We start from the raw sequence: 12,968 nt of genomic DNA on the forward strand, positions 1-12,968 counted from the left end.
TCCAAGATAAAGTAAGCGTAGCAGGGGTCGGCAGAAGGCTAGTTGGTCGGGTGAGATTAAGAAGTTTGCAGGCATAAGGTGGGCGCAGCTGTCAAAGGACAGGGTTAATTGGAGAGACATCAGAGAGGCCTTTGCCCTTCAGTGGGCGTAGTCAGGCTAATGATGATGATGATGATGCTAGAAATCCATGCATTTTGTTGCAGCTGGTGCCGAAGGAGCAAAAAGTCATAAGTGCCTTCAAATCTGTCAGATCTTGTGAATTTTTTATTTGTGTCAGTATTTTAGATGATTGTTCAATAAAAGCAATTACATTTGCCATTTGTTAATAAAGGCGGTTAGAATTAAAAACCACTCAAATATCTATTTCTTGCCTGCTCTTCATGCGGACGGGGAAAAAGCCGTGAGCGCATTGAAATTTCGCTCTATACTATAGCGGAAAGGAGTAAAAAGGCCGTAAGCTGTCATCTACACTCTGAACACAAATACGCCTACATGGGAGCACAAAACAGAGTAATCCGTTATCTACACTCCCACCAAAAATACGCCATTATGAGAGTAAGAAGGGAGTAAGTGTCATCTGCACTCTGAACGCTAATATGTCTATATGGGAGTACAAAAGGGAGTAAACTATCATCTACACTCTGAACACAAATACGCCTATATGGGAGTAAATAGGGAGTAAGCTATCATCTAGTGCACTCCTTTATAGCAAAGAGTGTGCTAAATATCTGTTTATTTCTTTTTTACTCCTTTTTGTTTAGAGAGTAGCGCACTCCTTCTATTTACGGGAGTGAGCTAGTGTACTCCCTTTTTAACTCTCGTGTGGGCGTATTCCCGTTTAGAGTGTACTTGCGATTTTGTTCGGGCAACGAACCGCCACGCTTACGCAAAAGTATTGGCGAGTAAAGTTTCAGGCGTCTTAATTTACATGAGGTAGAGAACACGCAAGTAAAATACCCTATTAACATACCAATACATTGCGACGCAGGAGTTACAATTCGGCAGAATAGAATATAGCGAAAGGCTTCTCAATGAAAATCTTTATGGGGCTGACTTGCCCCCAGTGAACCTGAACATTGAACTGGGCACTTCGGCGTTCGGCGATAGCGACAAACGTGCTATGCTCGGCGGTCGTAGGAGAACAGAATCATCTTGGCCGCTCTCAATTCAAAGCTGACGAACCTTCAATCGAAGGCGCGGTAAGCAGGTACTACAATCATGAACAAAGCTGAAGGAGTTCCGCACAACTGCAATAATTCCGGGTTAAATCTGGTTGCACCCTGCGTCACAAACAAAGCGGTAGCCACAATGCAGCAGCTTTAAGTACAAAAAAAGAAGCGTTAGAAAGCTTCGCGCCAGTATGTTCAGTGTCCCTGCTTCGCGTCGCGGCGGATAGGGTAGAAAGGCACTTTTGCTTTCAGATGTTGCGTTCATGTTTTGAACCCGTTGACGAGAGGAAACATTGTGCTTAGTTCAAGGTACAGTTAGGGCTAAGTGGTTTTGCTCAAACCGTACATCGCTGCCTTCCCCTGCTTGACCGCTTCCGCCGAAAATGTTCGCGTCACTTTCGCCCTGTTAAAGGTTGATCACGGTAATGTCCATGTAATGCGCCTCACCGACTCTTCAGGGTAATGAAATAAAATGAATATAGTAAATGGGCATTCAGGCTGAGCACTTATAACTCACGTTGCAGTATGATAAAATGTTATTTTTTTACCTCAAGTAAATGTTGTTGTTCATTGTTCTAGCTGGCGCAGCGAAAAGCCGTAAGTATAGATGTGAATTTCGCCCAACTATTTTGAATTCCTTGTGTGCTAGGCGCGCAGACTATATAGAGTACTTGAAAGACTGAAGTTTTGCGTAACTCGCTACGCGTATTCGGAAACGTTTCTTCCCATTAAGCTGACGAAGGAAAACTCGAAACTTTAAACCTGGTCTCACGTTTCGTTTGGTGAGTGACCACTGACGGAGTACCGCGGATATATCTGAGTGACCATACAGAAGCCACGTGGACAACGGAAAACGGACAGGTTATAGAATACGGCCTCGGGACCTCTTAGCCACTGTGCAATTGCGGCGGGTGCCCTGATTGTGACAACGCTTGTTCTCACGACATAACGGTACCACAGCATAGCCCCCCCCCCCCCTCCCTCCCAATCAAATTACTTCTCGCGCAAAATTGTGTGCACCATAGACTGTGGAGAATTCAGTCAACGGTTGTTCGGAGCCGCTCCAGCTAACATCATAAAACAAATTTTGTGCGACACGGATGTGTCTGGAGGAAATTATTCGCTCTTTCCGGCGCACACACGCTGAAGCCGAGTGGAGTTAGCGGAAAATTTAGCTTTAATGTAGAAATACAAAGTTCTTACGCACAACGGTGATAATTTTCTTGCAGCTGCAGCAAAGATTCTTCGTAAGTGTTAAGTGTTTACCACTTCTTCATTCCCTGCACCTGTAGCGTACTTTCGTTTACGACACAATAGGCTATACATTTCACAACATTTATTCAAACAGGCAAACTGCGTCGGTAACAGTTCTTCGAAAATCAGGTATCATCCTAGAGGTAATAAGGTCGAGGATTTTCTAACTAATGCTCTTTCAAAGAGCATTAAGCTGCCACCAACATGTTCTGCAGAACCATACTGACACTGCCTTCGAAAACGTGGCAAGTTGAGTATCGCGCACTGCCGCTAACTTGAAGGCCGCAGAGCGCACCGAAATGCCCATTAAGTGCGATAAATTTGCACCCAAGTACAAAAGTATAGGCAGTGTAGTCCCATAGAAATTTGTACGAGTCGATTGTAAGTACAGTACACCACACGCCTGTCCTATATACCTTATTGCATATCCCTACTGAAAGCTTGCATAAGGCGAGTCTCATAATTTCATATAATTACATATGGATTATATGGACTCAGTATGGAGTGCATGGAGTCGGTATGGACATTGTGGAAAGTACGTGCACTCCATATGAGGTCATGCTCATTTTATAGAAGTTAAATAGAAATTTTTATGGACAGTATATGGACCTTATACAAAAACGTATTGATGTCACTATATTTTTCCACATGATATGGACTCCACATTCCCATAATTCCGAACAAGCGACTCGTATGGAACGTAGGAATGTTTGGTTTGCAGAGTGCCTTTCTTGATGATTCACTCTTTCGTTGCTCCCACTGCAGAACTGGAAGACATCGGAAAAGCCATTGCAAGTCGCCGTCGCCCCAGTGATGAACAAACAGCCATGGTTATTGATTGTAAGGACACAGCAAACATTTTCAGTCCGACAATGCGGTTTATGAGCTTAGGCCTAACAACTACGCGCTATATCTCGGTCGAAAGCCAAGCCCGGGGTGGTTTGGTATGACAGTTATGCATTGGTCAGTTCTCATCGTCCTCAGGAAAGGCCGCCAGTGTTGCTATCGACCAATCACTAATTGCCCTCAACAAAATATTTTGTTTACCGGTTTTAGCTGAGGGAATTAGGCCTGCAAAACGCCAGGGTGCCCGTGTGCTGTGCGATGTCGGTGCACGTTAAAGATCCCCAGGTGGTCGAAATTATTCCGGAGCCCTCCACTACGTCACATCTTTCCTCCTTTCTTCTTTAACTCTCTCCTTTATCCCTTCCCTTACGGCGCGGTTCAGGTGTCCGCCGATATGTGAGACAGATACTGCGCCATTTCCTTTCCACAAAAACCACTTATTATTAGTATTTATTATTATTATTAGTACTGCGGCCAAAGAGCCCAGTAAATCTGTGGTCCTAGAATTCAGGCTGAGGCCTAATTTCTTTCAACTCCCTCTGAAATTTATATGTTACAGTGCTCCGCCTCGTCGACTTGTGTCGAGCGCCGCGTTCTTCCCCATATTCTAACAACTGAAAGCGCAGCTGTTGAAACTCAGTTTTCCTGTCGGGCGTTGGTGGTGGCGGTGTAGTAGACCATGTGAACAGCCTCTGCTCGTGCCTCGCGCCACCTTAGCTGTCATTGGTGGGGCGCGGCCGTCCTAAGACACCGTCAACCGCCTTCTGTGTCTGTGTTAGAGCTGTACGTATAGTTACGAGGAAACGCGTGTTTCGGACCCATACAGCGGGTGCACACCTGAGCGGGTGCACACCTGGAGTACGGTTACAATATTCGGTGGACGTTAATATGATGGAGCTGAATAAAACGAACGGCATGATTACAATACATGGTAATCACAGTCATAAACGCGCCGCGCGCTAAGTGCAGCAGCGGCGTGTTCGAGGAGGAGGAAAGACATTTATTAAGAGCATAAATACTGGCTGGGTTCAATAGGAGAGCCCATTGGTCGCCATCATAATCCGGCCCCTCTCAACCAGCGATTTCTGGTCGAGGGGACTGTGGCTATGAAGGGTAGCCTCCCAGCGCCCATATGTCGGATCGGGGTTGCTGTCAAAGTCTAGGTTTTGTTGACATTCCAAAACTGTGTGCCAACTGCTCCACAGAAGGGGAAGGACGACTGGTAGGTGTCTGGATACCATTTACTCAACAAGCAGGGATTGGGCAGAGTACTAGTTTGTAGTCGCCTTATTATTTGCTCTTCAAGATCGAGCTATGAAAGTTGACTTGGAAGAGGCATCGCGCATGCGTCGACAAAGTCTAGCTGTGAAAGCCGCCTAAATACTTCAGTTAGAATGTATAATACATAAAAACCACATTTGTTTTTTTTTCATTTAAACGCTGAAAACACCAAACACATCTAAGATAGCTGTGCTATAAACCCGCATTACCGAATAAAACAGCCGTGCTGCGTTTTTATTTGAAACATGGCTTCGGTTGTGCAAGTCAGACTTTTATTAACATAGTGTTTATTAATATATTCTCAATTAATTTCCAGCTGCAAGCTTGAACCTAGGTCTAAACAGAGCAAGAGCGCATCAAACAAACCCGATTTGACTCTGGCAGGCGTCGTCTTTGATTTTTTTCTTTTTAATAACGTCAGGCGATGGTTGTCCAGGCCTCAACCAAGCTGACGCTGCGTGGTCATTTCGAGCCGCTGCCACAGGCTAGTAGGAAAATATTCGTAAAGGCGCCAAGAGTGGCACGCTTCTTGTCCATGTGTATACACCAGGGCGCCAGCACTAAATATTCCACCTGGTGCCTTTTTATTCCACTTTCATGAGACATACCAACAGGAAATGTTGCGCACCGAGCTGTTCCCTACAAAAATGGTCTATAGACAGTCTTAAAACTTCTAATATACTCTATGGTGTTCCTATAGATATTTCGTTTTGTCTATGCACAGTCTATAGACAAAAGTCTACTAAAAGTGCATGGCCATAAATCTATAGATTGTCTATAGACTGTCTGTAGGATTTTTATTGCCTAGAGACTGTTTTCGAGGGTTTGTCTATAGGAGTCTATAGATTTTATTGACAAAAGCTATGGACAGTCTATGAATTGTCTAAAACAATTTTCGTAAGTGTTACATCCAGCGTTAGCAATGTGAGAAAAATTTAAAAAAATACTCCAACTTTTCCAGCGCCACTACGTTCATTGCTGGCTTGAACTATTCATTCAACGAATGGTGTACTATAAAATCTGCATAAACGCGGACTATTGAAAACGAGAAAAAGGAAATGTTTACCCAAGAAGCATTTCGTGATTACTTGTTCATTAGTGATGCAAAATCTGAGTTCGGGTGAATGTGGCCTAAGCATGATGACCAAGGACGAACGCCGTTATTAACAACGAAATGAAGTGAACTTGCCTAATTCTTCACACAGATTTACTTCACACGGGTCGATCTATTCCATCTCATATATTTACATTACCTTTGAATGGAACGCCTCGCGTTGGTCTCTTCTAGTTTGTGTCCTAAGCAGGGTTACGGTAGCAATCACTTCGCTTGCCATTTGCAGTGCCAAGAATAGCTCCCTACCCAACGTCGCCACCACGAACGCCGAAGTACGCAGCGACTCCAGCGTCACGGGGCTCACCACAAAAAGGCATTTCTCCAGGTTAGAATAACTTCTTTTTTTACCTACAATCCTCATTCCTGAGACTGGGAGGCGCATTATGGGTTTATAATCAATATGCATCGGTGTATGCATGCAGCCAGTGCCTCGGATGACCCAAAGGCGAGGTGCTGCATGCCCAGCTTTCCGGGACATCAACTACTTGCGCCATCTACCGGCAGTGGCGGTGACAGGGCGCGTAACTGAATGGGATGGCGTACAAAAAAATCGCAAAACGTGAACAAAAGCACCTACAAAAAATGCTTCAGGGATTTGTATAATATGCACTTAGGTGAGGAATGTGCCGAAGTTTCAGTTCTGTGCTATTAATAAGCTCGCTAATAATTAAGGTACCACTGTACGCGGGGCCATCCGGCAGTTTGTAAAACGAAACATGTCAGCTACTGCCTGCACTTCTGAAACATTGGGCCAACGCTTTAAGACGTCGAGCACAGCCTTAGGTTAGCCATATGGCTTGCTTTTGAGCCCCGACAAAAAGAGCATAACGCAGTCCGTAAAGCACGAAAGGTCCTCAGGGGTAAGGACGAGCTTATTACTCTGGCTAGAGGTCTACAACTAAGGATTTCCCATGACTGCGCAATTATACGGCTCAAAAGAAAATCCTGTGGCCTGAATCCAAGCCTAAAGGAAGGCGAAATGGATATCAGCGACACGCCACTGCGCCGTCCCGTTGTTACCGCCTTGAGATCAGCTCTTTTTAACGCGACCGCTGTGCGCCTGTACCCCTCTCCTCCTCCAGCTCCACTGGTTGAAAACAAGCCCCCAGGTTCTACTGCGCATGCACAGCTCATGTTAGTGACAGGCGCACGCGAAAGATGGCGGCAGCTGTCAAGCGCACATTTGCCACTCCGCAGGCGCAGTTGACCCCTCGTGGAACCGCGTCGCTCCTGCGACTCCAACGTGCGTCTCATTCCAACCAGTAGCAGACGAATATTCGCCCCTTCCTAGAGGGAGCCACATCATGTGAACAAAGCGAATTCTATGGAGCCTAACATTTCTCCTTGCTTCGTTGCGCTCTTCAGATGGTATGAAAAGAAGCATCTTGACTTTGTCCATACGATAATGACAATCGAAGGCTCAGCAGCACGGCATCACGACAAGGTTCTAGAAGTTTTCGTCGCTGCAGGCTCAAAGGGACGCTGAGGAGAACTCTATCATTTTTTTTTGTTAGCAAAATCTGATAGTTCGGCATTTCATGGCTTTGTTGCCGCTTTTCCGGGCGCGAAAGATGCATTTATTTCGAAGAAATTTCGATTCGAAGTCGAGAAAGTTTCTTCCGCCGCTCTAATTCAAACTCAGGGAACTCTTATGACGCCATGGCAACTCTTATGACGTCTCAGAAAGGAGTGACGTGAACGTGACGTAAACGCAGACTCCGTGATTTCTAACGGCTAGCGGTGCGGTGCGCAACTTTTCTTTGCCAGCCTCAGAGATTCGTTGCTTCCATGAAGTAAGGAAAATTCCTCCAAGGTGGCGCCTCTTGTCCTAGGAAGTCATCACGCTTGTACTTGCGAGATTGGCCAGTGGCGGCGACACCTGCATTTTGGTTCTTGGTATTTTCTACATTACAAGAGCTTTATTTTCAGTAAGAGCGGCGTTTTTGTGATCAGGAGCTGCTATTCTATCGATACAAGCCAAATTCAATTTCTCTTCAGTGTCCCTTTAATACGTCCGTATCAGTCCGCCTGCACATGGATCATTGTAATTGCGTGGGCACAGGAATGGCGATCAGAGCTCAAAAAAGAAATTAAGTAAGATAGCGCGGGAAACGCCCTTCCGTCAGTAAAAAAACTAAAAACCTGCGCTCCCCATCTGACAGGAGTCGGCGAAGAGGGGAGCGGAGGAGGATGGGAAGACAGGCGTGGGGAAAGAGGAAGCGTTGGAGGAGGAGGGGGGTTGAGGGCAAAATGTAGTCATCGCGTTACTTTCGGAAGTCAGGTACCGCGCGGACCGTCAAACTCTCCACAGGGCGGTGATTGACTCGCTCCTGGCTTTAGCAAAAAGTCGGGCCTTTTGCACCGTCTGTAACCCCCCGCTTCCCATCCTCCATTTCCATTCATGCCTTAGAGCCACACCACCAAAAATATTGCCGCACTCACTTTTGGAAGAACAGAAGCACTTTAAGCCGCAGCACCAACTAGCGCCATCTGCCCGCAGGCCATAGCGAAGCCCACGGAACTCGGAGGGAATAATTCATTTGCAGTAAGAAAGCAAGGAGCGCGGTAAGATGGCACGCAGGTGTTGATACTGTTGGCCTACTCTTGCTACAGTTTGTACACTCTAAACATAAATACGCTTATATGGGACGTAAAAAGGCAGTAAGCTGTCCTCTAGCGCGCACTCTAGCCATCTAGTGTGCGCTAGAGGTCAATTTACTTCAATTTTACTCCTTCCTATTTCGAGTGCAGAATATGACATGAATTGCTTCCTACGTTCTCATCGACTAGTTCTGACGGCCACAGGAATTCAGTGGTGTGCATATACCAAATATTCGAAATTCCGGCGATATTTTTGAAGTCCAGCACCATGAGACACGCAGTGGCATCGGCGGGAACTAGAAGCGTCTATACAGAATTGCTTGGCTTGCTCCAGCTGGGCGCATTGCCTTTCGTTAAACAGTTAAGCGCAATGCCTCTCTTCGTCGTTTCGGGCCGCCGCGGTGTCTCAGCGGCTATGTTTCTCGGCTGCTGACCCGAAAGATGCAGGTTCGATCCCGGCCGCGGTTGTCGAATTTCGATGGAGGTGAAATACTAGGGACCCGTGTACTGTGCGATGTCAGTGCACGTTAAAGAACCCCAGGTTGGTTGGTATTTCCCGAACCCTTCACTACGGCGTCCCTCATAGCCTGAGTCGCTAGGGTCGTTAAACCCCCATAAACCATAACCAATCTGTCATTTCACTGCGGTCCTTCTTCTGGCGCTGTAAACACGACAATAAGGTCCAAAGAATGGTGCGCATCGCCACGAACCCGCTTTTTCTTTACCAATTTGTTTTATTTAGTACCGCGGGCGTCTAATACGCGCTAAACTACGGTTTGTCTCTCGAGTTTGCGTGTGCCGGTGATCCCGCAGTTGCATCCATCGCCAGTTACCGGAAGACGGCGCTCGCTGGGGCGGCAGCGCTAGGCCTAGCTGGTGCCACGTTCGTGTTCACCCTCTGGCGAACCATCCAGACTGCCAAGGCGAACTACGAGTGCACAACTGCCAAATGTCAAGAGGTGAGAACGGCTGGCCGTGATACGGAGCACGCTCTTGATACAGCGCAGCTTTTGAAGGAATATTGCAGGATAGCACTTGAGTCCCCTTACAAAAATGGTCTATATATAGACAGTCTGTAGGCATCTTATAGACTCTGTTGCCTCCCTATAGATATTTCTTTCTCTCTATCCATAGTCTATATAGACTGTCTGTAGACAAAAGTCTACTGAAAGTGCATGGCCATAAATCAATACATTGTCTTTAGACTTTCTATAGGATTTATATAGCCTGCAGGCTGTTCTCTAGGGTTTGTCTATAGAGAGTCTATAGACTTTATATAGTGTCGAAAGAAATTTTTGTAAGGGTCTACTAAAAACCGGAAATGCGAAAGCTTTTTCCTTGCCTCTCCTTCTCCCTCCGTATTTCTTTTTGTTTTGTTTTTTAATACTTATTGCTTGAAGTTTTGTTTTGTGTTTATTTGTCCTTTATTTTTAATATTTTTATTTTTATGCGTTTTTATTTTTAAAGGTGCACTAAGGAGGAATCTGAACTCGTTTTTTTACCGCGGGAACTGGATCTACACGTTCCGAGCATTCTCAGAAACTTCAAACTACTGTCCTGTGCGGCCGATTTTCCTATTTTATGTCGGATTAAACGCCCCGGCTCCCGCCCTTGATTTGAACTCAACGCTGAAGGTGGTAGGAGTCAACCAACGCGTGGAGTGCCTTTCAGCCAGTACCGTGGCGGCTTGCCGCTTTATCTTCTAAAAATCAACCTGTGGTAGAAGGACAAGACTTACAAGAGCGATTATATCCGCATACCACAGTTTCCTGAAAAACGGCTCTAAGAAGGCACTGAACATTGAGTGAATCAATGCATGGGTGTTACCATTTCTTGCGATACAACTTTCCGCATATATGCGCGAAAGGCAGTCAGCGATTACAAATACTAAGCGATACACTTCGATTAATGTCGGAACATGTCCAACAATCTAGCACAAAAATTTTCGATATTGGAATATTATAAAGTACCGCTATGGAAATATTAAAGGTACTGGTCCATTCTTCCGATGAGTAGCAAAATCTTTCTATTCGAGAATTTTACATCGAGCAGTTAAGAATGGCTTAGAAGAGCAATGGATAACTCTTATGACGATAGCAAAGACGTCAAAATGCCAGTCTGCTCACGTAAGGTATGTGGATATAGTTAAAACTCTATTTAACGACGAGAAGAGCAGCCACTAATTATTTCGTTAAACCGGGAAATTCGTAAAATCGTGGAAGGCATTCCTCCGGCATTTCAGATCCTAAACTGTAACGTAGCGGCACCCAAAAGCTACCGCGGCAGCGCATTTGCCGACAACCCGCGCCTGTGCCTTTGAAAAATCCGCGAAAGCGGCCCAGATCGCACGTGCATGAAAGCGCCACCTGGTAAAACTGATTCGAAGCGAAAGTGGGAAGCGCCGCCGACTGTCGAGTCCTTTGTTCGGTGCAGCAGCGCAGCTTGCAGCCTCGTCAGAACAAAACCAGGGCCGTGATTTCGACGCCTAGATGTTATTGTTGGTACGCTGCCAACGAGCTACGAGACATTGTGAATAAAATAAGAAATCACTTTTTCGTTACTCAGTTATTCCTGGAAAAAAGCTCACAGGACGGTTACGACTGTGTATCGTGATGTTCAGCGATAGCTGTTTAAGCGTCTAGATCTAAGTTGGCGATATTTTGCTGACGCACTGGCGTAGTGGTCTCATGATGCACCCCTGCGCTGCCAGGCGGCCGTTCCAAACAGAGCCATCCGTAGGCTTATGAGACCAAGGTTGACTGGCGCAACCGGTGGGTGGAAACGCACCCAACGGTTACGCCGACGACGGCGGACAACTACGACGCGAAAGCCAGGGACGAGCGCCTATAACAGCTATCGCTCTAAAACTTCGTTAAATCGGGTTACGTTGGTCGTTTGTTTCGTTATTTCGGCTTATTGAGAACTATGAACCCAATACACTTGCCGGAGGACCAAAATTTGTTCGTAACATCGAAGAGTTCTTAAAATCGGGTTTTGTTATCGAGTTTTAACTGCATATTGATGGTTATAGTGAAATCTTACAATGTATGAAAAAGTTGCGTTCATAAACTCTTTCCCATTGAAAAATGCATTTTTCCAGAAATGCTGGGTGTGATAATAAGACTAGCATCTTCGGCTTGCCATGTGCGCTCAGGCTAGCCGGCTGATCACCAGCTACGCGGACTACACTGTGGACCCGTGTGACGACTTCTACTCGCACGTGTGTGGTCACTGGCTCCATGAACAGCGCCGCCCTTCAACATTCATGCTGGACGCCGCCGACATGTTCCAGGAGAAGCGGCATGCGCTTCTCTCGGCTGGCACCGAATCCAGCGACCCCAACATTGAAGTGCTGGAGACTGCGCGAGCGTACTACGTGTCGTGCCTGAAGGCCTTCCAAGGCCCGGTAGACATCAAGAAGGCAGTGCGAGAAGTGGTGGCTGTGAGTACATGCTGCATGACAATGATACGCGTATGAAACTGGCGTAAGATTTTTGGAAAGAAAAATGATAGGTGTAACGTTAAGAGACCGGAAGCGGGCAGAGTGGGTGAGGGAACAAACGTGGGTTAGAGACATCGTAGTCGTAATCAAGAGGAAGGAATGGGCTTGTGCAGGACATGCAATGCCAAGGCAAGAGAACGCTGGTCCTTAAGGGTAACGGAGAGGATTCGAAGAGAAGACAACTATATGGCAGGTTCTTTCAGATCATAAATGGCAGTTTACCAGTATCCCTCAAGGGAAAAGTGTACAACAGCTGTATCTTAGCGGTACTCACCTACAGTGCAAGAACGTGGAGGCTAATGAAAAGGGTTCAGCTTAAGTTAAGGACAACGCAGCGAGCCATCGAATGAAAAATTATAGGTGTAACGTTAAGAGACCGGAAGGGGGCAGAGTGGCTGTGGGAACAAACGCGGGTTAATGACATCCTAGTCGTAGTCAAGAGGAAGGAATGGGCTTGGGCAGGACATGTAATGCGAAGGCAAGATAACCGCTGGTCCTTAAAGGTAACGGAATGGATTCCAAGGAGAGGCAAGCGTTGCATGGGGCAGCAGAGAGTTAGGTGGGCGGATGAGACTAAGAAGTTTGCAGGGATACGGTAGCCGCAGCTGGCAAAGGACAGAGTTAGTTGGAGAGACATTGGGCAGGTCTGTGCCCTGCAGTGGGCGTAGTCAGTCTGATGATGATGATGCTTTTGTAACGTTTCGGTTCGCTTTCGATTTGTCTTGTCATGCCGTCGTACTTGGTGACAGCACAAGTACAGCTTTATTTTACATCACTTTTCATTGTAAAGAATCTGTAGAGTACTGTAAGATATTACGAAGACATTGATGAAATTGGTCTAATCTTCCAAAGCGTAGCAAACTCTTCCTTTTAAAGTTTGCCCTGAGATCGTACCGAGTTTTAACACCGCCGTAGAAAACCAGCGTCTCGCGCATTTATTGATTGTTTTACAGTAATCTCAAGGTACACCCACACAAAAAAAAAATTGCTCTCATAAACATCTCCGAGTAAGAAGCTGCGTTTGTCCGGAATTTCTGGGTGGGATCGGACGTGGGGAACAAAGTGGGAATGGGAAGTTAAGGATGTAGCAAACCGAAAATGGGGCTTGCTTAAAAGATTTCAGCGCTGTTCGGTAGGACGTACACTGTGTTCAATAAACATTTAAAACTGGGCAAGACATGGGAGGATCGCTAAACACTTA

At 46.2% G+C, this 12,968-nt stretch overlaps 1 protein-coding gene across 1 annotated transcript in view; it reads left to right on the forward strand.

Moving 5' to 3' along the window:
- Positions 1 to 12,968, forward strand: part of LOC144103731 (uncharacterized) — a 30,302-nt gene that overhangs the window by 14,909 nt on the left and 2,425 nt on the right. The window contains exons 2-6 of the mRNA XM_077636385.1: positions 2,399 to 2,416; positions 3,189 to 3,263; positions 5,891 to 5,989; positions 9,079 to 9,224; positions 11,420 to 11,707. Of these exons, the coding sequence (XP_077492511.1) occupies positions 2,399 to 2,416; positions 3,189 to 3,263; positions 5,891 to 5,989; positions 9,079 to 9,224; positions 11,420 to 11,707 (626 nt within the window). The remainder of the gene's footprint in view (positions 1 to 2,398; positions 2,417 to 3,188; positions 3,264 to 5,890; positions 5,990 to 9,078; positions 9,225 to 11,419; positions 11,708 to 12,968) is intronic.

This window comes from Amblyomma americanum, chromosome 9 (assembly GCF_052857255.1).
Source record: "Amblyomma americanum isolate KBUSLIRL-KWMA chromosome 9, ASM5285725v1, whole genome shotgun sequence".
Taxonomy (NCBI): Eukaryota; Metazoa; Arthropoda; class Arachnida; order Ixodida; family Ixodidae; genus Amblyomma; species Amblyomma americanum.